This window comes from Gopherus evgoodei, chromosome 11 (genome assembly GCF_007399415.2).
Source record: "Gopherus evgoodei ecotype Sinaloan lineage chromosome 11, rGopEvg1_v1.p, whole genome shotgun sequence".
Taxonomy (NCBI): Eukaryota; Metazoa; Chordata; order Testudines; family Testudinidae; genus Gopherus; species Gopherus evgoodei.
Window position 1 is genome coordinate 28,923,941 of NC_044332.1, and position 27,682 is coordinate 28,951,622.

General features: G+C 40.7%; 3 protein-coding genes across 5 annotated transcripts in view; 2 read left to right on the forward strand and 1 right to left on the reverse strand.

The window, feature by feature from the left end:
* The window catches only part of PMS1 (PMS1 homolog 1, mismatch repair system component), a 122,508-nt gene extending 108,259 nt beyond the window's left edge, over positions 1-14,249 (reverse strand). The window contains exon 1 of the mRNA XM_030579538.1: positions 14,197-14,249. The gene's annotated coding sequence lies outside the window, so the exon portion shown is untranslated. The remainder of the gene's footprint in view (positions 1-14,196) is intronic.
* On the forward strand, positions 1-17,683 carry ORMDL1 (ORMDL sphingolipid biosynthesis regulator 1). Of its 3 annotated transcripts, XR_004002546.1 has the most exons (6): positions 1-150; positions 419-511; positions 4,398-4,577; positions 7,321-7,472; positions 9,911-10,108; positions 17,600-17,683. XR_004002546.1 is itself a non-coding variant. In XM_030579555.1 (5 exons), the coding sequence occupies exons 2-5, from the start codon at positions 422-424 to the stop codon at positions 10,044-10,046; spliced, it is 558 nt and encodes a 185-aa protein (XP_030435415.1). In that variant the 5' UTR covers positions 1-150; positions 419-421; the 3' UTR covers positions 10,047-12,295. The 3 variants fall into 3 exon arrangements, 2 of the variants coding, with proteins under 2 accessions (XP_030435415.1, XP_030435416.1); XM_030579555.1 differs by lacking the exon at positions 17,600-17,683 and having other exon boundaries at positions 9,911-12,295; XM_030579556.1 differs by lacking the exons at positions 419-511; positions 17,600-17,683 and having other exon boundaries at positions 2-150; positions 9,911-12,295.
* Positions 17,627-27,682, forward strand: part of OSGEPL1 (O-sialoglycoprotein endopeptidase like 1) — an 11,744-nt gene continuing 1,688 nt past the window's right edge. The window contains exons 1-7 of the mRNA XM_030579554.1: positions 17,627-17,705; positions 19,728-19,978; positions 20,540-20,927; positions 22,256-22,460; positions 22,549-22,697; positions 25,748-25,878; positions 26,076-26,147. Of these exons, the coding sequence (XP_030435414.1) occupies positions 17,658-17,705; positions 19,728-19,978; positions 20,540-20,927; positions 22,256-22,460; positions 22,549-22,697; positions 25,748-25,878; positions 26,076-26,147 (1,244 nt within the window). The 5' untranslated portion in view covers positions 17,627-17,657. The remainder of the gene's footprint in view (positions 17,706-19,727; positions 19,979-20,539; positions 20,928-22,255; positions 22,461-22,548; positions 22,698-25,747; positions 25,879-26,075; positions 26,148-27,682) is intronic.

Below are 27,682 nucleotides of genomic sequence, written 5' to 3' on the forward strand. Positions count from 1 at the left end.
GCAGCCTGCACCGCTGGGCGGCTGGCGTGTAGTGCAGCAGCGTCGCGCTCCGCAGCGGGCAGCCCGCCGGAGAGCTGGTCGGGAGGAGCAAGCTCGGCAGCGGGGAGATCGGATCGGTTCGGCGCCGCGGAGGGGAGGCGAGCCCAGGCGGTAGGTCCCCCCCTTGCTATGGGTCGGACGGAGCCGCGGGGAGGAGGGTTGTGCCCAGGCGAAAGGGGACTGCCGTAGTTGTCCGAGGTGGATTGTGTACATCCGAGATCCAGAGGGCCCCACAAAGAGGGCTGCAGTGCTCCGGTAACAAAGCAGCAGCAGGCCCCTGCACACACACCATCTCTTGCACTGGGGCTTGGATAGGGGCCTACCCCTGTTTTTCTATCAAGGCTCCTACTTTTCAGTGCATGGGATCTCTGTTCTGCAGCAAATGGATCTAGCTTGCTTGCGGGCTTCGACGTCTGCCTTTGTCCTGATTCTATGTCAGATTGGCCACGATGGACCAGAAAACGAAACGAAGGTGAAGTTTTCAGATTCACACTGAATGCAAGTAGCTAGAGTGGCTATTGTTTGTGAGTGAAGCTGCTTTGTAGAGAGAGTGTGTGTAATCTCCGATGCCGCAATCAGCAAAATAGCGACGATGCATGCATGATACGTTGGATTTTTTGTTTGTTTGGTTTTTGGGGGGGGCGGGGAGAGTAAAGGGTTTTACCCGTATCTGCCTCTCAGTTGGGATATAGAGTAGCTGGCCTCTTGTTTTAACAGGGAACTTATTGCTAGTATATGATGGAAGGATAGATATCCCTCTTTTCAACGATTGGAGCCTGCCTTAAAAACCTCTGTATTCACGTGGTCAAGAACTAAAGCATTTTACAGGCTTGGGGACACTTAACTGTGTTCTGAAACGTTTTAAAATTCCGTGGTCAGATTCTAATTTCTATTACCCTGAAGACTGTATCTGGAGTGAATTCCATTGGCTTCACTGGGTTTGCTCTGGATTCAGGCAGGTGTGACATTAGAATCCAATCTCTCTTTGGTAAATTGTGTGTGACGATGAAGTTGGAAGGGGCAAAAAGAATTGAGTAACACTTAACTTGATAAATGGCTTTTCAAGCAGATTAACTGTAGCAGTGGCCACTATATGTGTGTATGCATATGTGAGGAGAACATAAGAATGACCATACTGGGTCAGACCATAGGTCCATCTAGCCCAGAATCCTGTCTTCCGACAGTGACCAATGCCAGGTACCCCAGAGGGAATGAACAGAACAGGTAATCATCAAGTGATGCCTTCCTTGTCACCCATTCCCAGCTTCTGGCAAACAGAGGCTAGGGACATCATCCCTGCCCATCCTCGCTAATAGCCATTGATGGACCTTTCCTCCATGAATTTATCTAGTTCTTTTTTGAACCCTGTTATAGTCTTGGCCTTCACTACATCCTCTGGCAAGGAGTTCCACAGGTTGACTGTGCATTGTGTGAAGAAATACTTCCTTTCATTTGTTTTAAACCTGCTGCCTATTAATTTCATTTGGTGGCCCCTAGTTCCTGCGTTATGAGAAGGAATAAATAACACTTCCTTATCCACTTTCTCCACACCAGTCATAATTTTATAGGCCTCCATCATATCCCCCCTTAGTTGTCTCTTTTCCAAGCTGAAAAGTCCCAGTCTTATTAATCTCTCCTCATACGGCAGCCGTTCCACACCATAATAATTTTAGTTGCACTTTTCTGAACCTTTTCCAAGCCCCATATATCTTTTTTGAGATGGGGCGACCACATCTGCGTGCAGCATTCAAGATGTGGGCGTACCATGGATTTATATAGAGGTAATATGATATTGTCTGACTTATTATCTATCCCTTTCTTAAGGAGGGTGGGAATTGTTTTGCTTGTAAACATTCTGTAACTGTTTTTTCATTAATCAGATCTTAATGTGAAGTTTCTGTTTTACAGTTGTGCTATACTGTTCCCTAAGTTTCTAGCTGGCTTGGAGAAGCCCTTGCTGCAGCATGGAACCAAAAGGGGTTAAAAAAAAAAAGTCAATAGTACTAAATCACTTCTGCTCCATTTATCCCTGCCCAGCCTCAGCACCCAACATGGGAGAGGCAGCATCAGCATGTGGACTAGAAATACAATTTGCCTTAAATATATGCTGAAAATAGAGCTAACAATTAGAGTTTGACTAGGAGGTCTCTTGGTCAGGGGTCATCTGTAAAAGAAAAGGAACTATAGTCCTACTTGTCAGACTGAGGGGATGGCACCTAGAGTCCCTGAAATCAGAGAACCAACTAATTCCTTTTTCATTCTGAGACAGTAAACTGCATGGAATTCAAGCTTACCATATGCATCTTTTGGCTGACACCTTAGTACTGAGCTCTCACCAGTTTGCATTGACAATGAAAAACACATGAGGCTTTTCATAAGAGTACGGATTCCACTATTCTCACTGCCTAATATATCCTCTTTCCCCTCAGTTCCCCAAGGATGGTCACCTCTCATATGCGCATTTCATACACCTTTTTCTGAAATGTGCTGAATGCCATTTGGCTGCTGCCTTCCACTCTAGAGGTGGCTGCCTTTCTGTGGTGCGGCATGTAGAACTTTAAAGTGCATTGAGATGAAAAGTTATACAATTTTATATCCATTCATAGTTTATAAAGAATAGTTCATCCATTGTGTTTCATTCCTCTTAAAAAGTTTCAGTGTGCCAAAATATGGCTTGGATTCTGGCCAGAACCAGGAGGTATACCAGATGTGGTATACCAGAGCTCATCTTTGTGTGTGTCTCTTAGCAAGCTGAAATAAGAAGACATTGCAGAGGCAAAGACCTGAGTGATTTCTATAATTTATCTACAGTACTAGAACAATCTGGATTCTCCTCTTAAATTGTGGTGTTGGTGGTGGGGACCACTATCACATTTGTAGGCGGAGAGTGTTTCTGATTTGAGCATTGTAATTCATCCTTTGGATGTGCAGATTTGGAAATAGGTTTGTGTAAGAACTCACTGCAAACAGCATCACCCCAGATGAATCTGTGGTTTGCAAGATCAATTGATCTATCTATCTATAATCTTGCTAGGCTGACAACTTCAGTTAGCCTTTTTAGGCAGAAAGAAATATATTTTTCTTGGAAATGAATAGGAGTAGTTCTAGCCTTGCAGGCCATGGCAACATTTTTGTAAACAAGTGGTGGATAAAAATTGAAGAAGTCATTTTAGTACACAGGACCAATGGTGTTGGGCAGAGGAGGGCAGGGACTTCTCCAGTAAATACAATCTGCTTCACCTCAGGTGCCTCATAGGCAAATAATTAAAACTTTAATATTAAAATTATTATGAAGGACTTTTCACTTAGAGATCTCAAATCACTTTGCAAATATTAAGCCAAACAAAACCCAGTCAGTTAGGAAAACTGAGGTACAGAATGCTTGAGTTATTCTAATAGCTGAATCATGAAGTCGTGGTTGGGTGTTTTTAGTTTAGTTTTGTTTTTTTAAGTAACAAATTGCAAATCCCGGTGGTAATTGAACCTGGTTATAGCTACAAGCATGGCTGAGTCTTTTTGTTTAGACTATTTCCATCACTTCACACTGATTCAACTGACATTGCACTCTTCAGAGTGATGTTTGGGGGTGTGGGTTGGATGACTTGATTTGTGTATGGGTTATGTTGCACTGAGAGAGTTGTATGGATTTGTGCGGGTGGAGAATGAGGGGTTTGTGCTGCATGTGTTGGGTGTTTGTGTCTAGGGAGTGAGCTGGAAGATATGTGTTTATTTTTGTGGGTGGCAGTTGGATGCACAGGTGTTGCAGTTGGGACAAATATTCTACCATGCATGCAGTCTGCCTCATACAACCTAATGAAATTATCATATGCAAATTTTTCTATACAGTAAAAGTGGTGACCAGTTGAATTACCTATGATGTAACAATGGTCTCTAGGGCACTTGGCATAACATACATACAAGTCATACTGTAGCTGAACACCACATAGGTGTAATTTGTAAAGTTAAAATGGGTGATAACTTAAGAATTGGACAGTAACAGGCCATGAATCCCAGCGATGACTCAATCAGGGAATATTATGAACTTCAGCCATGGTTGTAACTGTTTCCATCACTACATACTGACTGTTTGGACATTCTAGACTTCAGAATGACAGTCCTCAAATCTTGTTCTATAGATATTCAAGATCAAACTGAGTCAGTGTGAGAAGACGGAACTCTTGACTTCAAAGTCCTGTGTTCTACCCAATACACATGCTCTTTCTAGCTATGTTACCCTATTATAGATTATTTATAATAATAGTCTCTCTCCTGGTCTTAAAATTAGATGTGGGATATACTGAATATCTCTAATATATGAATCCTGTGATATCAGTCTTCATACAATTTTATTTTTATAGAGCAAAATGAACGTAGGAGTTGCCCATAGTGAGGTAAATCCAAACACCAGGGTGATGAACAGTCGTGGAATGTGGCTGACATACGCACTTGGAGTTGGTATGCTTCATATTGTTTTGCTCAGCATTCCCTTCTTCAGTGTTCCTGTTGCATGGACTTTAACAAATGTGATTCACAATCTGGTGAGTACAGAACTCTGTCTTGTAACATACATTAAGAAATTAGCTGGCATTTATGTATGTACGTATATATATTCGAGTGATGTGGAAGAGGAAAAAGATACAATTGACTCTGGGTGGTGTAGACAATGAAATTCTAAGTGGCCAAACTATCTTATCTTCTGCAGTGAACTTATTCACAAGCCAGAGTGTTAGCCATTTACAGTGGAAGGAACAATAGGTTACTGTTTTTAACAAGGGCAAAAAAACAGAAGGTAAAAGATGGAATTATTGATTTTAGTGTTCAACCAAAAGCCTTTGAATCAGGGAAACCGTTTAAAATGTTTTAAAAAGCTTTTAGAAAATTAACCAGAATGTTACAAAGCAAGCCAATTGGCATTTATGATAATAACTATGCACTCTGTTCTATTTGTAAGTAGATAAGCCTTAAATATTAGTGAGAGTAGCACACACATTGAGGAGAACATACTCTGTGTGTAACCCCCTGGTATTAGCTATTAATCTAACAGAAGAACTCTGATGCAACAGAAAAAAAAATACAGCATTTTACACAATATTAGGATGGAAACATCTGCTGGGCTTTATGCTTCTTGTTTACACTTTGGAAGAAGGGATTATATTAGTTCTCCATAATTTAAAAAGAAACCCCTATCTTCACACAGGGCCTGATCCAGCCCTCACTGAAAGCAATAGAATGGTAATTGACTTCAGTGGACTTTCATTCAGGATTATAATTAAAATATTTGACTCAGATCCTGAAAACACTTAAGCAGTAATTCAGTGGTACTACTGATTTGTACAGAATTACTCACGTGCATAAGTGTTTGCCCACTCAGAGCCTTGAAAAATAATTCTCATAGAGTTATAGAATTTAAAGATGGAAGATGATCTAGTGGTCCCGAGTCTGACCTCCTGTATATCATGGACCACCTCCATCATTCAGCATCTGTGCACTAAACCCAACCACCAAAATTAGACCAAAGTATGACAGCCCACAGGAGACTAGACTGTTATGTGCCACAGGCAGAGAGTAAGAGGGACTGAGGTGCACCAGTGCTCAAGGCCCCCACAATGGCAGGGAAATTATTTAGTGAGATATACCCAGATAATCTGGGCAACTGACTCACACCCACTTGCTACAGGGAAAGCAAAAACCCACAAAGTCACTGCCAATCTGACCTGAAAAAAATGCCTTTTCTTTTTGCTCAAACTGCCTTTTCTGCCTTAGGATGCCATAATTTTGCAGTGATCATTTAAAATGTATAGATGTGAATATAAATGTTATGTCAAGGTTAGAGAACCAGGAGCCACAGTCCATCAGCTTGTGCCATAACTGAGATTCATTTATCTAGCATCCTGAGACCAGCAACAACCCAGTATCAACAATAGGGGCACGTCTATACATACAGCACTCCTGTTGACGTAATAAAACCACCTTAGTGAGCAGTGGTAGCCGTGTCAGTGGGAGTTGGTATAACTTACTTCGCTCAGGGGGGTGATTTATTCACACGCTTGAACGACAAGTTATGCCAACGTAAGCTGTAGTGTAGATATGGCCTAAGACTTTTCCCTAGATAGTGGCAGATCATGTAAAGATTGCTATCCTAAAAATGCCGTGTGAGCATAGTTCTGTTCAAGGGCTTGTTTTACTAACTCAACCAGGATCGGCACCCTTTGGCACACGGCCTGCCACGGTAAGCCCCCTAGTGGGCCAGGCCGGTTTATTTACCTACTGCGTCCGCTCCCACTGGCCACAGTTTGCTGTTCGAGGCCAATGGGGGCTGTGGGAAGCGGTGCAGGCAAAGGGATGTGCTGGCCGCTGCTTCCCACAGCCCCCATTGGCCTGGGATGGCAAACCATGGCCAGTGAGCCGTGATTGGCTGAACCTGCGGACGCAGCAGGTAAACTGTTCCGGCCCAGCAGGGGACTTACGTTGGCAGGCTGCATGCCAAATGTTGCTGATCCCTGGACTAGTCTAAAAGTTACCAGGGGGGCTTCATCACATTTTCTTCTTCACTACTGACTTTAATATTGTGTTTTATAACTACTGATTAGCAGTCCTGAACTTGTTAGAGCTCTTACTTACAGTCTGTTCCATCATCTAATCTTTGCTGTGTAATCTAGTGCAGTGCTTCTCAAAGCCGGTCCGTTGCTTGTGCAGGGAAAGCCCCTGGCGGTCCGGGCTGGTTTGTTTACCAGCCACTGGCCGCAGTTTGCTGCTCCAGGCCAATGAGGGCTGCAGAAAGGGCGGCCAGCACATCCCTCAGCCCGTGCCACTTCCCACAGACCCCTTTGGGCTGGAGCGGCAAACTGTGACCATTGGGAGCCATGATTGGCCGAACCTGCCGATGCGGCAGGTAAACAACCTGGCCCGGACCGCCAGAGGCTTTCCCTGCACAAGCGGCAGCCTGACTTTGAGAAGCACTGATCTAGTGGATAGGGAATGAGATTGAGAACCAGGAATCTTTGGTTCTAATCCTGGCCTTGCAATTGACCTGCCGACCTTGAGCAAGTCACTTCACTTCTTTATGTGTCTTTCTCCTTCAGCCCTTGTGCCCCCTTCGCCCTGTTTCTATGCTTTGTGTGTCCAGGTTGCAAGCTCTTCATGGCACGAACTCTCTTACTATGTGCCTATACCTGTACCTAGCACAATATAGCTCTGATTGGGGCCCTGAAGAGGCTACAGTAATGCAAAACATTAAATAATAATAATAATGCCACTTTTTACAAAAATTTCTTTCGCCAGGGAATGTATGTATTCTTACATGCAGTAAAGGGAACTCCTTTTGAAACACCTGACCAGGGGAAAGCCAGGCTGCTAACACACTGGGAGCAACTGGACTATGGAGTACAATTTACATCCTCACGAAAATTCTTCACAATCTCTCCAATAATTCTGTGAGTTCTGAACTATTAGAATGATTCTATCTTGTGTGTGTACTTGAAATTTAATATTATATATGTATATTTGGAATAAAAAGCTTCAATTAATCAATTAGTGGTACTTTACATCTGTTAAATCTTTCCTAATTTATTTTTGTTTCTATTTGATAGATTTAGAGAGCATGTGTTTGGAGATTAAATTAGTTTACAGTCATTCTTTTCCATGCAGTTTTGAACCCCGTCATTGAAATAGAGGCCCAATTTAGCAAATATTAAAAGGCAAAAGGGTCTGTAGAATTGGGCTCTTTATGAAGCTTAACAGTACATTTTCTTCAAAGTACCATGTGCATGCTGAAAACAGTAACTCGAGTCTCAGCATTTGTGATTTTATCTTTTGTAAGCATCAAAAGTGCCTATCTCACATTTTCTGTGAACTTTGCCGTACTTCTTAATGAGTCAGATCCATAGCACTTCATGTCAGTTTTCCATTCTGCTAGTAGGACTGTTTCTATTTACACAAGTTATGTAACAGTGTAAATACAATTGAGTAGAAACTTCACACACCCTAGCCAGTGTTGATGGAATTGTAACAGCAACAAATATGCAAATAGAAGGAAAGTCAGGTAAGTAGTAAGGGACCAATCCTACAAAGTGCTAAGCCACACTTGCAGGATCATGTCCTACACCACATTTGAAAAACTAATCAGACACCTAGTAGCCCAAGGACTGAATCTACTAGTAAGCAGCCAGATTTAGTGATAAGTTGCCACCAGCAAGATCCAAGGACAGTGTGCTGATGAGAGACCTATCCTTGTCCCCAGCTGCTGAGAACCAAGGAGCATGTCAGGATTCCTAGCTGCTCAGGGCCTCCAGAGGTTTATATGGAAGATGGCTAGTTTTTTGTGATAAAACTTGAAGCTTCCTTCTGCTTTTCTGGCTCTTGGGGGAAAAGGTCTTTCTTGCTGTTTTCCACCTTAGAGCCTCCTGGTGATAGGATGCCCTTTTCCTCCCTAGCCTTCTAGGGGAACAAGGTTTGTGCCAATCTGCCCCATTCCAGAGACTGGTTTTTTCTGCCCCCTCCTCCCAACCTCAGATTAGTCCAATACCTACCTCTGGTTGTTCATAGACTTTTTTTTAAGCATTAGCTGAATGAAATTGACCCGTTTCTATCCTCAGGATGCTAAGTTGCAGCAATAAAACGTCTTAGAGTCTTGCTATAGTTGTCCTCTTCTACAGCTTGTAAAAGGTGTTAGCAGCAGCAGCACTGCGCTGCCTGCAGACTTGGAACGAGAACTCTACATTGGTTCATATTTAGAAGGCTATTTCAAAATCATCTGGGCAAGAAACTTCTTAAATTTTTAACACTACCACACAGAAACGGATGTCATAGTCTTCTCTGTTGTTTCAGGGAAAGCCTACCACTTGCAAGACATGACAAGAATGCAAGAGCATTTTTCAAGCCCTGGCTTGCACAATATGTAAAAACATCCCATTACACTCCTTTAGGCAAAGAATACCCCCCCCCTTCCCCAAAAGGAAACTCACAATATCACTTTGTTTTGTGGCTCTTTTTAGCAAAGAAGTAGACTGTAACAGCAGAAAAAGGGGTGAGAATACAGGTTCAATAAAAGTGTGAGATAGCTGGCAAAAAGCTGGAATCTATGGCATGCTCTCTAAATTTTCCAGTTGAACTGGTTGTCAGCTAGCTAAATTACAATAGCAAACTTGCAATGGAAACATCAAAAGGGTTGCAGACTTTCTTTAATACTTTGCTGACTGATCACCAGTATACTCAACTTCATGTCCTCTTTGCTTTAGAGTAGGGGTTCTCAGACTTTTGTACTGGTGACCCCTTTCATACAACAAACTTCTGAGTGCGACACCTGCCCCCCCTTGTACATGAAAAACACTTGTTTATATATTTAACACCATTATAAACGCTGGAGGTAAAGTGGGATTTGGGGTGAAGGCTGACAGCTCGTGACCCCCCATGTAATAACCCCATGACCCCCGAGGGGTCCTGATCCCCAGTTTGAAACCCCTGCCTTAGAGGACTTCAAATGCCTGGTCACTGAGTTTAATATTTATGAGAAATTTATTTAGGTTAAAATATAAAACTACCACCACCTTGTGCCATTTAAAACCTGAGTTCTCAGCTGGCTTTGTAACTTTTGAGTTTCAGAACCTCAGGTTGAAAGGGTAGGGGAGGGAAAATCTAGCTTTTGCTTATCAAAACCCTGACCCTAGAGTTGTGGGAGAAAGATACTGGGGCCATAATTTGCTGAAAGTATAAAAGCATCTTAAAGCAGGAGAAATGTTTCTGTTCTGTCCTTACTCCACTCCCCAAATCCTTGGAATCCATTCTTAGTCCCCTGATGACTTTACAATTTTTTAAAATTCTCTTAACAAAAACCAAGATTTGTCAGCTCTCTTTACTCCCTTTGTTTCTGCAGGTATTTCCTGGCAAGCTTCTATACCAAGTATGATCCAGCACATTTCATTCTAAACACAGCTTCTCTCTTGAGTGTGCTTATCCCCAAGTTGCCACAGCTTCATGGTGTAAGAATCTTTGGCATCAACAAATACTAATCGGGAGATGTGAAACTGAAGCATTCTGACCAAAACCTGCCATGGCGACTGCTTTTTCTCAGGTGAAGGAATGGGTAGTCTGCTGTGCCATTTATCTAGTAACATACAATGAGATACTTTTTACACCTGAGATCTAATTGCTACTACTTGGGATGCTGTTTGGAAGACCAGTAAACTTTTACAGGAAGATGCTTCTAAGTATTTAATGTGAATGGTAAATCTTTCAGAGAGAGGTTTTCCGTGAGGAACTGGGCAGGCCCAGCTCTAAAACTTAATCAGCGCTAAGAGAATTCATATGCCCAACCAACATAAGTGACTTGCAAATAAGGTGTGAATAACTTAGTTGAAATATAGGGGCAGTTTTCACAAATCAAAGCTAATATGCAAACCCAGAATCTTCTGTTGAAGAACTGGTGAGGCCTCATGCTTAGATTATGTAAAAGTAGCCAGTTACTGCTTTTGGATTACGTATAAGTGGTTCACTTTGCCAGTTTAAGGGTTGTCTGTCTACCTCTAGGTGTTGCAAACATAGTTGTTTTTTTTAACTTGGCAGCTGCTGTGATCTAATGGAATACTTTTATGTCTATCTGTTCCTTAGTTACAAAGACATCTCCAGTCGTATATGTCAACTCAGGGGATTTCTGCATCAGCTTGCTAGCCTACTTTTCGTATACTAATGAAATGTGTCAACATTGTTTTAACTTTCCAGACATGGCTGCTAATCTGTTTTGAGAAACTAAAGCACAAATTTTCTAAAAACAGAAAACTTCTCATGATGTAGATTTGGGCAGTCTGCTTTATTTGACTGGTAGGCCATGTTTTAGTGGTTAAGAGGTCTGTAATGGCCTTTTTTTAGAGGAGAGGCAGTCCAGTTTTGCAGGTTGCTGGAATATCCCACAGAAACCACTTTCTCTAGCTAGTTAAATCACCAAGTAAAAGCCCAAACTGGTGGTGGGTAAACAGCCGAGCTATAGATCTTACCTGTATGATCCAACAGAAGAAAATGTAGATGTTTGCCTTTCCTGGAACACCTTGACAAGAGTTCAAGAAATCTGCATTTCAAGGGTGACTCCACTACTGTATAGTACTGTACTACCCTTGTGGATAATCAGCTCTGTGATTAGAGTGATGGATGTTTATGCTGAGGCCTCAGCATTTAGTTTTGTGTCTTGAAAAAGAGAGATCCTGTAAGATATGCACAGTAACTGCCAACTGAAAGCAGCTTACCACATTTTGAACTGGCTTGGATTTTGGCCGGGGGGCGGGCAGGAACTTCTTTGGGTTCTCATAAGAACTGTGTCCTTTAAGAGCATGGCCCTAGTTTAAGCCTTGGCTACAGGGATTGTACAGGACGTGTTCATGCAGCAAAATCAACACCTATGTAAAGACTTGCCTTGCAAAATTCAATCAAGTGTTTAGCCACTGGTGGGTGTATTTGTCTACCTTATTAGGAGAATTTTTCTGGCTACTTTGGCTGATGGAAGATTGGCTGTAGTTTGTCAGCAATGAGCTATGAAACTTCATAGCAACTAAATGGCTCATATGAACAGATGAATCTTCAAGTTAAATTAATAATTATGAACATAAAGTGATAACTGGCTACTTTAAAAAAATCGAGTTTGCTTCATAGGGCTATGCTAGCTCTCTGAAAGTGTCTTGTTTTTGAAAATAATGTTTTATGTAAAGGATAAGTGATAATGACTTTGAGACTGGGAATCATATCAGCATTGTACTTTGTACTTTTGTTCATTTTAGCAAAAAATTTACAACTGGTGATGTGCTTTTGTAAATAGATCGTTGATAGTAACCTAGGATTAGTGTTTGAAACACTATGTAAAACTTGCCTAGAATTGAATAGGAAAACCTTTTCAATAATTGTACAAGACATCACTGTAGTAAGCTTTTTCCTTTTCTCCTCAGATACTTTTTTCCCCAATGGCTTACATGGTTTACAGAACTTAAAATAATTTGCCCTGTGATGGTTTTATTTCTTTGTAGTATAAAACAAGTTGTTCAAAATACACATCTGGCTTTATTATCTCCTCTGTAAGAACAAAACACTGTTACATGGTACATTTTACTCCAGCCAACTTTCAATTAATGAGGAAACATTAACACACACACTCTACTTCTACCCATGTAATTTCTACCAAAAGCAGTTAAGGGTCTTGTCTCTTTGCATCACATACATTGTAGGGTACAACTGAATGATCATATAAGCACATGAAGAAAAAACAACTAGTATTGAGTCTACTTCCAAATTATTAAACACACTTTAATGGGGCAGAGTTGTCAAGGATTAAAAAGCTTACTTGGGAGCCTTTTTAATTCAAGTGCCATCTCAACTCTGTCTTTCCATATCTATGCAAACAAACAAACAAACATGAAAGTAAGGGACAAGTATAATACTGATTACATGGATGGAACTCATCTGGAAGCTTTTGGCGTATCAATATACAATAGGGAGAGCGATGGTTAAGGTTACCCTGCACTCTGTTATTAGATTCTTATTGCAGGTATAGGTCTTTCCTTTATAAAATCATGTGTTTCAGCCTGAATGGTTGAAGCTTGACAACCTCTGCAACAAATGAGGCAGGGCTTTACAGAAAATATCCTCATTCAGTACTCCCACATGATTCTGTGTACTCTCTCCATCCTATGCACTGAATGAGGCAGAGGCCTTGTGGGACAAATAATATGTGGTGATGTACTGAGGACTGTATCATAATGGATCTGCATAAGGGGGGAAACTATGATTGCACATGAAACTTTAACTCTGATATTTCCTAACTTCTGAGTGCTTGACTTTGCAATATTAACTTTCTTTTAATGTATTTTTAAAATACAGTAAATCCATAAATACAATGTGCACTAACCTAACTAATATAAATTCTCACAGCCTTTGTAAACTCAACTTTCTTCATAGTTATCTTCTCTATGCAAAATTCTAAGCATCACAGAATATCAGGGTTGGAAGGGATCTCAGGAGGTCATCTAGTCCAACCCCCTGTCAAAGCAGGACCAATCCCCAGACAGATTTTTACCCCAGTTCCCTAAATGGCCCCTTCAAGGATTGAGCTCATAACCCTGGAGTTAGCAGGCCAATGCGCAAATCGCTGAGCTGTTCCTCCTTCAATCATTCCTGCCATAAAGCCCATGACTAATACAGTCACCTAACAAATTTTAAGTTTACATAAAAAGCTGTACTTGAAACCATAATCTTGATCACACCGTACATGATATTCTATATCTTGTTTAAAGTGCAAGTTCTTGGGGCAAGGAGTATATCCTCCTTTGTGTTGAACATAAAATCCAGAAAATAAATCTGAAACCAAGACAGCACAGTGAGTCAGTATGAAGGATTGTAAGTTTTTTGGAATGAGATAATAATATTCAAAAGAACTTAAAAGAGAACCAGCTTTGAACAGCCAAACATCATTGCTTTCAACTGCTTGCTGCTGTGCATTTTGGAGCAGTGGACACGACTAACAGCCTCAGGAGGGGCAGGATAAATCTGGACCATCGCTGATGTGCCCTTTGGGTGGTTGGAGGCAGGCAGCCCGTGCTCACCTGGGCTCTGAGGTGGTGGTCTGCTATCAGTGCTGCATGGCCTGCTGCACTACGGCTGCCTCAGTCCGAACGGGCTGAGCACGGAGCGCACAGCTACAGAAGTGGCACTGAAAGCTGCTCTGAATGGCGTGGGCCTCTGGAAAAGCAGAGGATGAGCGTGCTCGTGTGAGTGCGGCGGGGCCAAGTCTAACGGAAGCGGGATCCGTCCCTGGTGCAGTGGTGAGCGCCACTAAACAGGCCCAGCAGAGCCAGCGCGCGCTAGAAGCAGCCTAAGCAATTGCTTAAGGCCTCAAGCAGCTCAAGGGAGCCCATTATATTCCTCCTTAGGCCCCGCACTGGTATGGCGCTGGGTCCCGCGCTGGCCTCTCGCCGCCTCTGCAGCACCGTGGAGCGCAGGTGGGAGGCGGCGGGGCGGGGGAGAGGCTGAGCCCAACCCCCCGGTGTCTGTTCTGGCCTGTGCCGCCCAGTGCCCCCGCCATCGCTACGGGCGGGGTCACGCCGCTGCGCCCACCCTGACGGCTGCTGTAGCGCGCCGGCTGACGCCCGGGGATTAACAAAGATGGCGCCCGCGGCTACTTACCTCCTAGTCTTTCCTTCTAGTTGCCTGGACCAAAGATGGCGCCAGCGAGCGGTTCCCTGCCTCTCCCCCAGCGTACGTTCCTCCTTTCCATTGGCCCAGCTTTGCCACGTGACCAGGCCTGGTCCGTTTGCCCTTCCGGGGAGGCCGGTTTTAACGCTTGCGGGACAGAAGCCGCTGGATCTTGTCGCAGGAGCACAAAGTAAAGGGGGAAGGGGGGTGAAGACGGATGAAACCCGGGCCAAGTGAGGCGGAACCTTCATCTAGCCCAAGACTGACGGGGGCGTCCCTGGCGCTGGTGGGGGTGGGTGACAGGCCCGCGCGGGTCTCGGTTGCTGGAGGGGGAGAGGCCGGGGTGTCTGATTCCCTCAGCGGCCTCCCCCCAGCGCTGGGTGACTCTTCGCTCCATCTCCGCGCCCTGGGGTCAGCACAACAGCCCCTGCTCTGCTCTGGGGCGGGGGGGGAAGGGCTGACCGTCCTCGCCGTCGGAGGTTACGTGACCTGCCCACCCTTTATAGTCAGTTCTCTCCGAGGAGCATCTCCTTGAAACTGCTGGTGAAGTAACCGTAGCATTGCACCTGTCCCGACTGCCGTGCCGCTCTCCTCTCTACCGGGTTATGACTTACAAACTCCTCTATCCGTTTATTCTCCCAAGAATGCAGCCACGAAACAGTCCCATGTCTCACGCCAGTTACACCAACCTTCCTCTTCTAGTGCCCCAGTCAAGGTTTGATTTAAATAATTTGCAGAACAGAGGAGATATAACACTTGTAGGGCTTTGTTTTTTTCCCTTCCATTATAAAATTATGCAATTTAATTCATCCTGGCCCCCTCCAATGGCGAAACAGATTTCCTTTCAAAAATATTTGTGGGCCACATTATCCCTTTCAGGCAATAGCCAGAAAGGGACTGAGATAGAAAAGCAATAAAGGAGAAGCCCTAGAGCTCTGTATTATTAATTCAAAACGGACCCACCTGATTGTATCTATCCAGTCATTGTTTCATTTGGGGAGTTGAAACAATCAAGAGTGTAGAAAGAACCATGACACTTGCTTACATGCAGTCTGTTTTTTTTCCCAACTCTGTGTAATAACCTTCTACATATAAACATGCTATTGCACACAATATGATTGCTACCATAGTAGGTGCACTTAAACACAGAACTCTAGGAAAAGAGCTAATAAACAAAACTCCTCCCAGTCAGAACATCATTAGAAATGTGCTCCCAGCAAAGAAGGATCATTCTCCAGGTATACCTGTCTACATCTCTGTTAGCAGTAACATTGGCCATCAGTTCCCCAAACCTATTTGTTATCTCTGTAGATTAGAGGAAGGCAGGGCCACATTTTTTCAATAGCCCCATACTAAAAAATGTTGTATAGCCTCACTGCCAGACTAGAGATCTGTTGTTGAAGATAGTTAAGATACAATTTAACCCTGAAGCAAAAGTTAAATAAGCAACCACTTTCAATCCCAGAATAGCCCTGTTCATTGAAATTAAAGATGGAACAGGACTGAAATACTAGACCCAACTAGTTACCAACAAAATAGATGTAGATTTTCAAAAAAACGTATCTAGTACTGGAAAGGTTATGTCTTCAGTATTTAGTGACATAACACAAAGCAACTGCTTGATGTTGCAACAAATATTGTCTCAACAGTAGCAATTTCCATAACAAGAATAAGAAAAAGCACAGAAATACACCTTGTAGTAGAGTAGTGGGAGGCAATCAAAAAACTCTTCCTTTTGTTCAGGCTTTAGTTCCCCTTCATTCTGGACTTTAACCACAAGATGTAATATGTTGAGAAAATTAATTTTAAGATACCCAGAGATAATTAACAGGATATGTGCATAATATTAAGCATATCTTGTGATATTTTTCTGTTGTAACTCACATCCTTTCATACTGATTTTCTCTTCCCCTTGTTTGTTAGTCGTATCTTGTTGCATTAAATCTAATTGTAATCTCTTCAGGGCAGGCATATGTCATTTTATTTGTCTGTAAAGTACCAGGGTCAGATGTGGTGTTACATAAATTACACGGTAAGAAGCCAGAAAGGAGAAAATGTTGCTTAGCACGTTCTCCTCTTTTCTGCTGTTTTTCCTCACATGATATCTTAAGGTGGGTTTTTCTATGTAGTTGTCTAACCAAGGCCCTTGTGCAGATAGGGTCTAGAGGATCCCCACTCTTTCACTTAATGGGAAGCAGTGTGATCCAGTAGCTAGCAGAGGGGATTGTGACTTGAGAAATCTGGATTTTGTTTCTGGTTGTGCCGTGACTAGGCACGTCACTTAATATCTTTCTATCTCAGATTCCTCATCTATAAAATAAGGATAATGAGTGAAGTACTTCAAGATCTGTGGATGAAAATATACTACTGATTATTTTGGTACAGCTATCTTAACTCAATTGCTTCCCTTTTCTTTTTACTGTCATGCTTCATTTTCCCTGCCTGGGTACTTGACATATTATGTCAAAAATACAATCAGTATCCTTGAATAGTTAGTGGATGCTCTTGAAAGTAGCACAGATAATCATGTTATCAGGGGTCACTGTCCTGTTTTTTAAAAGGCTCAGGATCTAATCAGATGAGTTTGGATTTAAATTAGTATCCACAAGGGCATTTCTCACTGCATGTGTAATAAGAGTTGGACTGATTAAAAATATTGGCTGGAGTGGTGTGTAGGAAAAAATGGTTATTTTAGAAGGAATGTTTTTACATTGTGACGTGCTGTAACAAACGTGTTTTGATCCCACTCACGGTGAAATCATTGGGTGTTTTCCCGTTGATTTCAGTGATAGCAGGACCACAGGGAATCGCACAGGAACCAGTTCTGTGTGGGTGTGGAGAAGGGACAATTCCCTCTTTCTCACCCTCTCCCCCATTTATTGACAGAGTGGAGGAAAGCACCACAGCCACTATTCCAGTCCTGTGACTGAAGAAGGAGCCAGTGCACCTTTGTATCCTCTGTGGATTCATGGCCCCTGATTCCATATAATCACAGATGCTGTGGCCACATATCCCCTAATTTACAAAACAAGTATTTATGAATTATAAACAAGTTATACTATTGTTTATTCTTTAATGTTTGTGGTGAGACTACTTTAAATAAATAAAACAAATACATTCTCCCACTATGTAGTTCTTCTTCTTGTAACTGGCTTGCTAGTATGATGTTGCCCAGTTGTCTGGAGTAATACCTTTCTGAAAGCTTGAATACTTTTTACAGTGGCAGTGACTTATGGTAAGTCTTGTGCCTTCTAATAATGGAGTATTCAGGCATATAAACGGTAGGGTGTTACTTATAGAGTTCAGAATTTAGGAGTGTAACCAAGCACATCTGCCTGTCTATGCGTTGCAGAGTTTTCTGAGATTTACTCTGTGTTCTGTCTCTCTCCCACAGAAAAGTGTAAAACATGGTACCAACAGTTGGAAACACTGAACAAAATCTGTTCTGAAATATGTTTTGGGTGCAGGTAACCACAGACCTCCTAACCCTTCTCAAAATGTTAAGTATTAAGAAAACATTTCCTTTTCTTCTTCTTATTTCTTAGAAAACACGTTTTAGCTCAGTAGTTTGTAATAGTAAAAAAGTAAGGGATACACTATTCAGGTCAATTTCTTGAGCGCTAAAATAATGACTGTTTTAGAAAATGAAAGTTATATTTTTGTTTGACCTGAAACTTGATCTGCTTAATTTCTTGCAATTTTTTTATGTCAGTGTAATTCTGTGTACAGTAGAATAATAAGAAAGCACTCTCGAGAAACCCTCCAATAATAAACCAGTATGCATGCACAAAGGAGCAACAAAACTGAGAAAGGGAACAGGTATCACTTTCAAGCATCCAAGGTTTACTTTTTAAAGAGTGAGGAAAAGAAATCATTTTTTAAATTGCTAAAAATATTTTGGCACTGGCTTTTTTTTCTTCAATTAACTTTTCATATATAGAAAGAGGGGGAGAGTGATTACAGTTCACTTTAAGAAATCTCCATTTGGTTAGTCACTTACTGTAATCTACTGTACAAACCATTTGTGTTTTGTAATGTAACTCAGATTAGGTTGTTAAAGCACAGGTATTGTACTTACATAGTGTTCATCTCACAAATTTGCCAGAATGGGACGATGTCTTACTACTGAGAAAATAGGAGAGCATTTTAGAAGCATATTAAACCCCAAAACATTTTTTTTCTTACTTTAGGTGATTAGGTCCTCCTATTGTTTCTACCTCTTCTTGGGGCCTGAATTGGAGGACAGTGCTTCTTGTCTATGTAATCCCTCTAATGGGATGCATTTTCTTTTTTTTTCCTTTTTATAAAATTCCTTTCATTTTCTCTTCTTGTTTCTTTTTCCCCACCACTACTTTCCTTCCCGACCAGGAATTCGCCACATGTCCTTCACCCCACAGGATTTCTAGTGTTAGATGTAGCAGCAGTTCTAAGCTCTATTAATAAAAATACCATGAGCACTGGGCACTTAATGCTATTGGTGCTAATATTAATCCTTGTTGAAATACTACATCATGATCAGCAACTGTCCTAGTACTGGGAGAAAAATTGAGACAGAGGAGGACTGTGGCCCAGATCTTAAAAGGTGTTTAAGAGTTGTATTCCTATTGAAATCAGTGTGTATTAAGCTCTGAAATACCTTGGAGGATCAGGCCTGGGTACCTAAGGCATGTTCCAAAATATACTTTTGATAGAGTACTGCCTAAAGTTAAGGTGGCACAGGGATTTTCATCCTAAAGGATCATTTTCAGAGGCCTATCAAAACATATCTTTAGGGCTGAAATTTGGCACATTTGTTCTAAGCCCAATAGTGAATATTTTGGGAAAGTCTGCACAGAAATAGCTGAGTTGGTTTGAATTAGGAAGATTGTGTGGAAAAAAAAATACAAGTTTGCTATCATAACATAAGATTGGTCAGTGTAAAAGGAGTGTTTTGCTACTAGCTCCAAGGATCTAGCCCAGCATGTTGCTATGTATCTCGCTATAGATTTGCAAACGGGGAGAGAGAATATATATAATGGTTCTCAGGCACAATGAAGTTTTTATTGCCACAAATATACGTTCTTATTACTCATGAATGGTGGAGCTCACTGAAGGGAGCAGGAGAATGGTCTGCTTCTCCTTGGGATTTATACCAGTGTAAATCATGAGTCAATAGAAGTACTCGGGGTGAAACCTGGCTGAGAAGAGAATTAGGCCCCGTATATGATGACTAATTGTTAGATTTCATTTTAAGAACCTCTGCTTAATATAAAGGAAAAGATATTCTGGTATCAGCTAAGTCTGTTCACTCAGACCTCTGGTGGGTATAATAAACAATGGAATAACAGAATTTTTAGTCTCTTCCCATTTTCCTAAACATGAACCTATTATATTAAAGTCGTTATTGGTGTATCTGCATTAATTTTGAAGTGACAGTTTGCATGAATTTGGCCACTGCTTTTAAAATTACTTGTTACTAATATGACTTGGCCTGACTAAATTACTGTTGTGGAATTTGAATTCTGAGGATGGTATCTGTACAGTTCTTTTCTAGGCATGCCTCTGTGCAGAAGATTTTAGCAATAAGCAGTGTAACCAGATGCACTTCAAAATCAGTTAAACATGGCCAGTCTGCGTGGTTAAGAAGCATTTTCTTTAACTCTGTCAAATACTATCCCACTAAATTAGTTCTGGGAATTGAAACCAGTTGTGATGATACAGCAGCTGCTGTGGTGGATGATACTGGCAAAATCTTAGGAGAAGCTCTGCATTCTCAAAATGAAGTCCATTTAAAGTAAGTAGACATTATCATGGGTGCTTTATTTTCTAAACTGCACTTGTAGTTTAATATGACTACTAATGTGATTGTCATTTATACTTGTCATATTCCATCAAGGGGCAGGTCCTTAAGTCTTAAGAAATATGAATTGGTTCTGATGATCAAATTTGGTAAAATTCCCCACACCCACCAATCCCGAAGAGTATGTTATTTACCTGTCTCCAATTTTGGACAAAGGTAAATCAGAAGATGGACATACCTTGCCAAATGCATGACGACAGAGAGGGGTGTAGACACCAACTCCTATAAATTGTCTTGGCACAGCCCAGGGCTAAGTTCAAATGGGGCATAAACTAAGCAAGAGCAAGCTGAATCCTTGTATGGCCTTCCATTGGAAGTGATGGTAATCTTCACTACGTGGAGCATTTTAAATAGGACTAGACAAAGCATTTTAGAATAAACTGTAGAGAACTGTCATGAAGTGGAAGGACCACCAAGTCTTTTCCATCTCTCATTGCTATGATTCTGTTTCTGTCATAAAATATGGACACTTCATAATTCTTCGTTTCTAATTAGAACAGGTGGGATTATTCCTCCAGTGGCACAGCAACTTCACAGGGAAAATATTGAGCGAATAGTAAAAGAAACACTCTGCGTCAGTGGAATCTCTCTCGATGAGCTCTCTGCTGTTGCAACTACTGTAAAGCCAGGACTCGCTTTAAGTCTCGGCGTGGGATTAGAATATAGTTTAAAATTGGTGGACAAGTATAAAAAACCTTTCATCCCTATCCACCACATGGAGGCACATGCACTTACAATTAGGCTGATAAACCAAGTGGAATTCCCTTTCTTAGTTCTTTTAATCTCTGGAGGCCACTGTATCCTGGTAGTAGCACAAGGAGTTTCAGATTTTCTTCTGCTTGGACAGTCAGTGGATATAGCACCAGGAGACATGCTTGACAAGGTGACATTTCAGTAGGGATTCCTTTATGCATTTTATAAAAGTACTTATATTTGTTGTATTATTTACATAATAATTTCTCTGTTTCTTACAGTAGCAAAAGTAGCGGTATGTATTCTTTAGGAAACTGGGATTCTGGCATTGCCTAGGGTAAGAATTTGTGTAAGCGTTAGAGCAGCTAATGTTTTTTCCAGCAGTGGAAAAACAGTGGAATCCAGTAACAAGTAAGGTTAATCACTTGTGCAGACCAGTCCTACTCTCTGTGTTTTATTAGCAATTTTTTAATATTTGTTCCCAGATCTTAGATGGATGCCTTAAATAAATCTGAATAAATTAATTTTTAAATATTCCCTGCTTATAAAATGGGCATTGTTAAAGGAAGGATCTGATTTGGCAGGTGTATATTTAAACTCTGGGAATTTTCATTGTAACCACAGAGGTTGGAACAAGTTAGCCAGTATGCTTTCTAGAATATCACCTACAGTCAACATAAAGAAAACAGCACAATACACTATAAACTTTAATTTTTTCCTCCAATTTGAAATACTAGAGATGTGGTAGGCTTAGAGGCTACTAAGATCTATTCATTATATTTCTTTAGTTGGCACTAGTTGTTTTCAGCAGGCAGCTAGTCATAGCCTGGATGGCCAGCCTACACTGAGGCTGGACATAGAAAGTTCAACAATATATGCAGTACAAATGAATCTGACTAACAGTGATATTTAAAAGGATGCTGCTGTTTAAAATCGTGTTTGATTTTTTTTAAACGTCCTTACTTATGTTACTAATTGTGCCTGAGAGAGTTTGAAAAGTCTAGTTTATATTTCACAAGTTATATTGTGTTGGTCACTGAATAAATAAACTTAAGCTGGCCAGTTTCTGTTTCTTATTCTCAAGCACTAGCACAGGTTTGCAAGGAAATTTTTAAAACAAAACAAAAATTTAAAAAAAGTTTGAAATCCTTTCTATTAGTGTTAACTTGGCAGTCTAATATACCCGTGAGTGTCCATTTCAAACAGAATAAGAATTAGATTCCTCATGTTTCTTGCAAAGTTTGAGGATCCTCATAATCACCCAGTTTACTATAAAATTGGATTTGATGTTAAATGCCCTCTAACGTTAGCCTTAGCATCTATCATTGGTCTTTTCCTCATAGGACCTAGTTCACAATATATAAACTCTGGGCCAAATTCATCCTTAGTGTAACTCCATAGACTGGAGTTATAATGGAGCAGTGCAGTTACATCAGGGATTAATTTGGCCCTATTTTTCCCCAGCTCTTCTTTCCAAGTCTATTGTTAGCATAGTTAGATTCTTTTCCATTTTTCTAGGTAGCAAGAAGACTCTCTCTAACAAAGCACCCAGAGTGCTGCAGAATGAGTGGTGGGAAAGCTATAGAGCACTTGGCCCAACAGGGAAACAGGCTGCATTATGAACTCGGAGCTCCCATGCGACATCATCCTAACTGCAATTTTTCCTTTTCTGGACTTCGCTCCAAAGCCACTAGGATAATTATGCAAAAAGAAAAGGAAGAAGGTATTTTTCAAAGTAAGATATATACAAATCCTGTCACCTGACCTGCGGTTATATTTGCAAAAACCCCTTTTGCTCACAATCTCTTTAGGTTTACAGGAGGGACACCTCCTGTCCTGTGTTACAGACATTGCTGCTGCAGTACAGCATGCAGTAGCACTTCATATTGCCCAGCGAACACACCGGGCCATTCTATTCTGCATAAAAAGTGGCATCCTATCACAGACAAATGCAACTTTGGTAAGTACATATAACTTTACTATGCATGCTGTCGTACATTTGAATATATGTAACAGCACCAGGAGAAAGTGCAGCAAGGCATCAGCACCTCCTTGACATTTCCACTGATAACACAGCTCCAGCATTAAAATAAATGCATGTGATACATTTGGTTGAACATATAAAATAAATAAAACCTGCTGCAACAGAGTGTACAGCTGTATAGAGGATTGCAAAGTGCTGCATTGTTAAAAGTAAAGTAATTTTAAAGATTTCTTACATGTCTATTTTTCTTGTATATATTTAGATGTATTAGAAACATCTATCCACAACTTTAACATCTTGTACTCCAAACAATCTCAAGCATTGTATAAAGTTAACTAACTTGTAGGGATAGCATCATTCTCCACTGAAATGCAACCATCAGGTGAAACACATTTGTTTCAACTGTACAGAGCAATACTAGAAAGCAGTTTAGGAGAGGAAGTGAGAATAATATATCAAGCTGAAATTTCGAGGGGAATTTATAGGTAAACAGAATATGATTAACCAAGTTTAAATTTGCCCAGGACAGTAGGATTAACACCTCATCTTGTGCACTGTGAGATTTAATTACCAAAAGTGATCATGACCATAGTTCTCTGTCTCATCCAAAAGAGAGTACCTCCAGCAGAACAGCACCCTTTCTGTCTCCCCCCTTTCCCATGCTGGGACATTTAATAAGCATTGACTTATTGGGGAGAGTGGCGCCTATTGAATTGCCAACACTACTTCCTTTAGTACCTTGCTTTTCCTTGTAGCTTTCCTAGCCCAGTCTTGACATAATTCAACTCTACTAAATTTGTGAAATCTGACAGCCCAATGTGGTCTGGCTGCAGGGTTTTGCAGGGGTACTGATTCAGAATTCTTCATTTATAGTTACTCTCTCATATTTTGTCTTAATAAATTGAGAAAAAAATAGTATTTTCTTAATCATCACACTGTTAATGCTACTAGGCCATGCACTTCTGTTCTTGTAATTTGTCGATGATTAAAGCTTTATGAAATATGGTGAAAAAATTAAAGACTTTTATGAACATGTGAAAATGTCTGTTTATAAAATTAGGTTCATTACTTGTAAACTGTGTTCAAATTTTTTCGTATTATTCAGTTTCATTAACCTCTCTTCAATAATACAACTAGAGCTTGCTAGAAAATAGGACATTCTTTCATGAAAGTTCTCCTCTGCTCCCCTCTCCCCCGCATTGGCCTTTTTCTTGAAATATTTCAAAAACTTGAAATTTTTGAACTAATTCTAAAGGTAAAAAGTGTAGTTGCTATAAAACCTTGGAGATTACTTACCTTTTTATGTGTTATAGCAACTTAATTGTAAGTGAAAAATGTCTAAATTAAGCATAAAAATTGTTATATGCCAAATTCAATAAAACTTCCAATAATATTCTCCACCCTACAAGGACACATATGTCCCAGAAAGCAGAATTTTCAAGGACTTCTACTATTGGATGCATAAAAAGATGACAACTTTTAATTGACTCTGGATCTGTGATGCTAGAATTATGTGATTTTTTTTTTTAAAGGATGGTGTCTTTGCCTGCTACACAGGACCAGAAAGTCATCTTTAATAACTAGCATTTTTACAAGACACTTAAAATATATATATAAAAAAATTAAATAATTTCATAGACTCATTTGAATTAGATTCCCAGCACACAGGAGCACAGATCCTGACTGAGAACTCTGTGCACTATTTAATACAAATAATCACTAGATATGGATAATCTATTCCATTCCTAAATCATCCCTAATACATGGGTATTAGGCCTAGTCTTGAATATATAGTGATGATTACACGGCTTGCTATTCTTACCTTTTTAGCATTTCCCTCTAATAGCTTAAATGTGCTGTGCTGCAATTTACACCCATTACTTTTGTTCTGTCCTACTTGAATAATGTGATTGAGGCCAGCAGGGACCATTATGATCATCTAGTCTGACCTCCTGCATAACAGAGGCCCTAATGCCTGATTTTTGATAGCTGCCTTACTTACACATCCTTTACATGCTGTATTTGTAGATAGTATCTGTTCAGTAATCTTTTAGGCCTGGTCTACACTGCCGCTTCTAAGTCACCCCCTTGAGTGACGTAGCTTACACCGACCTAATGTGGTATCTACACTGCCCTATGTCAGCAGGAGATGCTTTCCCACCAGCTTAGGTTCCGCCTCTTGGGGAGGTGGAGCACTGAAGGCAACGGGAGAGCACTCTGCCATCAACTTACCACATCTTCCCCAGACCCAATAAATTGATGCCACTGCATCAATTGCAGTGGCATCGATTTAGCCTGCCAGTGGAGACAAGCCCTTACTAAGTACTACAGACACCCAATTCTCTTATCCTTTTCTATTAGGTCTTGATTTCCCTATTTATTCTCTTTGAAATTAGGGGTATGGAACAGCTTCCCCCTAGGACATTTTACCTTGGACTAAGGGGGAATATGGTAAAGATCTATACAATCTTGATTGGTGTGGAGAAAATGAATAAGGAAATGTTATTTACTTCTTCACATAGCACAAGAACTAGGGACCACCCACTGAAATTAATAGGCAGCAAGTTTAAAATGAACAAAAGGAAGTACTACTTCACACAACACACAGTCAACCTGTGGCACTCTTTGCCAGAGGATGCTGTAAAGGGTACAACCATAACAGGGTTAAAAAAAAAAAATTAAGTCCATGGAGGATAGATCCATCAATGGTTATTAGCCAGGATGGGCAGGGAGGCAACCCCATGCTCTAGGTGTACCTAGCCTCTGACTGCCAGAAGCTGGGAGTAAATGACGATCACTTGATGATACCCATTCTGTTAATTCCCTCTGCAGCATCTGACATTGTCCACGGTCCGAAGATAGGATAGTGGGCCAGATGGATCATTGGTCTGACCCAGTATGGCCTCTCTTATGCATTTTCTTCCATATCTTCATCAAACTTTTTTGTTGAACTAGTGCACTATCAGCTGTTCCTTATTTGTTTACTTTTGAATGACTTTTGCCTGTCTTTTTAAAATTGTTGTCAGGTTGTATCAGGAGGAGTTGCAAGTAATCAGTATATCCGAAGAGCTCTGCAAATTGTAACAGATGCAACTAACTTCAATTTGCTGTGTCCTCCTCCCAGACTCTGTACTGACAATGGTGTTATGATTGCCTGGTGAGCAAAGACTGTGTTTCTATGTTGTTGTGTTTTAAATGTTCTATATAGCAGTGGTACAACGCAAAAAAACCAGTTGACATAATTGTGTAAGAATTTCTGCTTATTGTAGTTAAGCCACGTGTAATCCAGACAAAAAGACACATTTGTATGTTAAGAATGATCTGCATTTTAAATTTATGTTCTTCTCTATTTAGGAATGGCATTGAAAGGATGCGTGCAGGTTCAGGTGTGTTACATAGCACAGATGGCATACGCTATGAACCAAAGTAAGTGGCATAGCTCCTACCAATCCATTTTCTCGGATGGTCATATTGAACTTTAACTTCCTACAGTCATTTTAATTTAAGCCTCCTTCAGTTACACAATCAGATTTTATGATGGGAAACATCTTGTGATGCAGTTGTGCTTTTTAAATATCAGTAACTTTTCACTGCAATTATATAAGATACAAATAATACTTAACACTTATTTACCCCGTTTTGGGCATAGATCTCAAAGCACTTTATGAAGTTGGATAAATATCATTATTTCTATTGTAATATGGGGAAACTGAGACATGAAGAGATTAATCAACTTGCTCATGGTCATTCAATTAATTGGTGGCACAGCCAGAAATAGAACTAGAACTCAGGCATTCCGTCTCTGAGCTCACTGTCCTATGCATTGAACCCTGCTGCCTGTTCATCATCAGTCATCCAGTGCTAAGTTCAGATTGGGTTTACATTCCTGAGATGGAATATCTGTTGGTGGAGGCTGCAGTGGCACACAGCAGTCCCAACCTATTTTGCTCCAAGGAGCTGGAGACAGGCTAGCACTTTTCCAAAATTGGACAGAAGACATGAAGGATATGCTGACCTCTCAGCTGCCTCTTCCAGCTGGGATGCTGACAAACCTGAGCCATTTAAAAAAAAAAAAAAAAAAAAAAGCTACTCCCCAGCATCCTGATGGGAACCCTGAGGGATGGCAGCAGCAGACACCCTCTCAGCAAAGCCACACTGTGCATCTGTCTGGCCCCAGGTATTTAGACAAAGTTAAAATACTGCTTTTTAACCAGAATACCTTTAATAAAATAACAGTTGATGTAGAACAATCTAATAATATAAAATACGTCTACTGCACTTTAGACATTAGTATTCATGGCATGGCCTGTTTTATGAGGTTATGTATGTTTTGGAAGGAATGGAAGTGGGGTTGAAGTGAAGCAGAGTGTTTGGGAAACCTTGGAGGTTCCCTATTTTTAAAATGCTAATTGCGATCTGTACTATTATGAAATAGGTTTTCATCTTTTCCCCTTTCCTCAGTGAAAACAGACATTTTGGGAACTTCTCAGGAAACACAGATTTGCAGTTTTCTGATAGAACAAAAATGTTGGAATGTCATGCTTCAGAGAGTACTTATGTAAGGCTTCATTCATTAAAAAATAAGGTTACCTTATTTTGCTGCAATCCCACAGAATAGATAAATTGCACAGGAAAATACTCTTGTGAACTTCTGCTATATCTTGCATTCACAAGTGTTAGCAATGGGATGCAAACTACGAAATTTCAACTAGCATCAAAGTGAAAAAGAAAAGCGACTTTCTGGGGGGAAAACAACCACCACCATAGCCAGACTTCATCTCTTCTGCTATGTTCCAGTTCAGACCGTAGGGTAATCTCTTCAACTAGGATGTAGGGATAGAAACAGCAAACCCTTGGAAGTGGCTGTAAGTAACTTGAGCCCTTCTAGTTTGCCTCAGTACCTGTTTTCTCTCTACAGAAAGTCAGTGCAGACAAGCTTCTGGTTCAGTAATGCTAATAAA